Raw genomic sequence first — 1,484 nt, forward strand, 5'->3', positions numbered from 1 at the left:
GGCAGCAGCAGCAGCAGCGCCGGCAGGAGGGGGTGAGACTCGAAGCCAAGTAGGCGAACAAATGAGAGACGCAAAACCTTCAAAAATAAAAATTTTAGATCCCCAGGGGCCCCACACCCTTCTGTGAAAACCTAGGGGCCCCTAGGGGCCCCCAGGGGCCCCCAGAAACCCTCCGGATCTCCTGGGGGGCCCCAGGGGCCCCAAGGGGCCCCCAGAGGCCTTCTGAGCTTTCTAGGGGCCCCCAGAGGGCCTCAGAGCCTTCTAGTGGCCCCTGGGAGCCCCTGGGGGCCCCCAAGGGGCCTTAGAACCTTCTAGGGGAAATACCTGGGGGCCCCGAGGTGTTTCTGCTGCTCACTTACGTTGCTGTGTGTATGAGCTCTACGACGGGGACCATAATAAGTGGCAGCACTTCTTTGCTGCTGCTCTTTTCTCTGTCTTGTGCTGCAGCAGCAAACACGAAATCAGTTGCTGCTGCTGCTTCCAAATCTTGTTTATTTAATTATTGTCTGAAAATAAAAGTTTCAAGAAACATCTGCTGCTGAACTTCTGCTGCTGCACCACTGCACGCCCGTGGGCCCTCAGGGCCGAGGGTTTAGGGTTTGGAGGTTAGAGTTTACGCCTGGAGTTTGGCAGCTAGGGTTTAGGGTTTAGGGTTTAGGGTTTACCAGGAACGCAGTGCTGCAGCGCGCGGTGCAGCAGCAGCAGCAGCAAAGGCCTGAAGCGCTTCGAGGGGACCTGCAGCAAATACTTTGCCACGGTGGAGACCTCGGGGTTCAAAGCCCTCGCTGCAGCAGCAGCAGCAGCAGCAGCAGCGGCAGCAGCAGCTAAGGGGAAGAGAAAGTTGCTGTTTGTGCGGCTGTTGCTGCTGCAGAGAAGAAGGAAAACAAACAACACTATAATTGATTATTAAAGCAGCAGCAGAGGAAGCAGCAAAAAAGAGAAGCAAAACCTGCTGCTGCTGCTGCTGCTGCTCCTGCTGCATGCCCCCAGAAAATACATACAAAGACACTCAAAGCAGTACCAGAGAAGGCAGCAACACAGAGAAACAACCCCTGTGCTGCTTCTGCTGCCGCAGCAGCAGCAGCAGCAAAAAAGTTGAAGAAAAGGGAAATAAATAATTATGGCAGCAGCAAAAACGCACCAGCATCTAAAAGACTCCAATCAAGATCTTCCAGCTCAGAAGGAGACAAAGAAGAAATGCTGCGGCCTAGAGTGGCGGCCTGGAGACACAAGCAGCAGCAGCAGCAGCAGCAGCAACTGCAGCAGTAGCAGCAGCATCTGCAGCAGCAGCAAGAGCAGCGGCAGCTGCGCTCTGGCGGCGGCCGCTGAGACTGCCGCAGCAGCAGCAGGGGATCTGGGGAAGCAGCAGCCGGAGCAGCAGCAGGAGCAGCAGCAAGAGCAGCAGCAGCAAACCTCGAGCTGCTGCTCGATGTCTGCTGCTCTGCGGAGAGCTTCTGCTGCTGCTGGCTGCGGGTGGCGGACTT

The 1,484-nt window shown here is 56.3% G+C and overlaps 1 protein-coding gene across 1 annotated transcript in view; it reads right to left on the minus strand.

Annotated features, from left to right (window-relative positions):
- The window catches only part of ETH_00035470 (hexaprenyl pyrophosphate synthetase protein, putative), a gene marked incomplete at both ends in the record, with an annotated part of 2,393 nt that extends 1,173 nt beyond the window's left edge, over positions 1–1,220 (minus strand). The window contains 3 exons of the mRNA XM_013376644.1: positions 360–441; positions 666–785; positions 1,142–1,220. Coding sequence (XP_013232098.1) covers positions 360–441; positions 666–785; positions 1,142–1,220 — 281 coding nt within the window. The remainder of the gene's footprint in view (positions 1–359; positions 442–665; positions 786–1,141) is intronic.
- Between the last annotated feature and the right edge of the window lie 264 nt (positions 1,221–1,484).

The sequence above is a fragment of the Eimeria tenella genome, genomic scaffold (assembly GCF_000499545.2).
Source record: "Eimeria tenella Houghton genomic scaffold, Eth_scaff3808, whole genome shotgun sequence".
NCBI lineage: Eukaryota > Apicomplexa > Conoidasida > Eucoccidiorida > Eimeriidae > Eimeria > Eimeria tenella.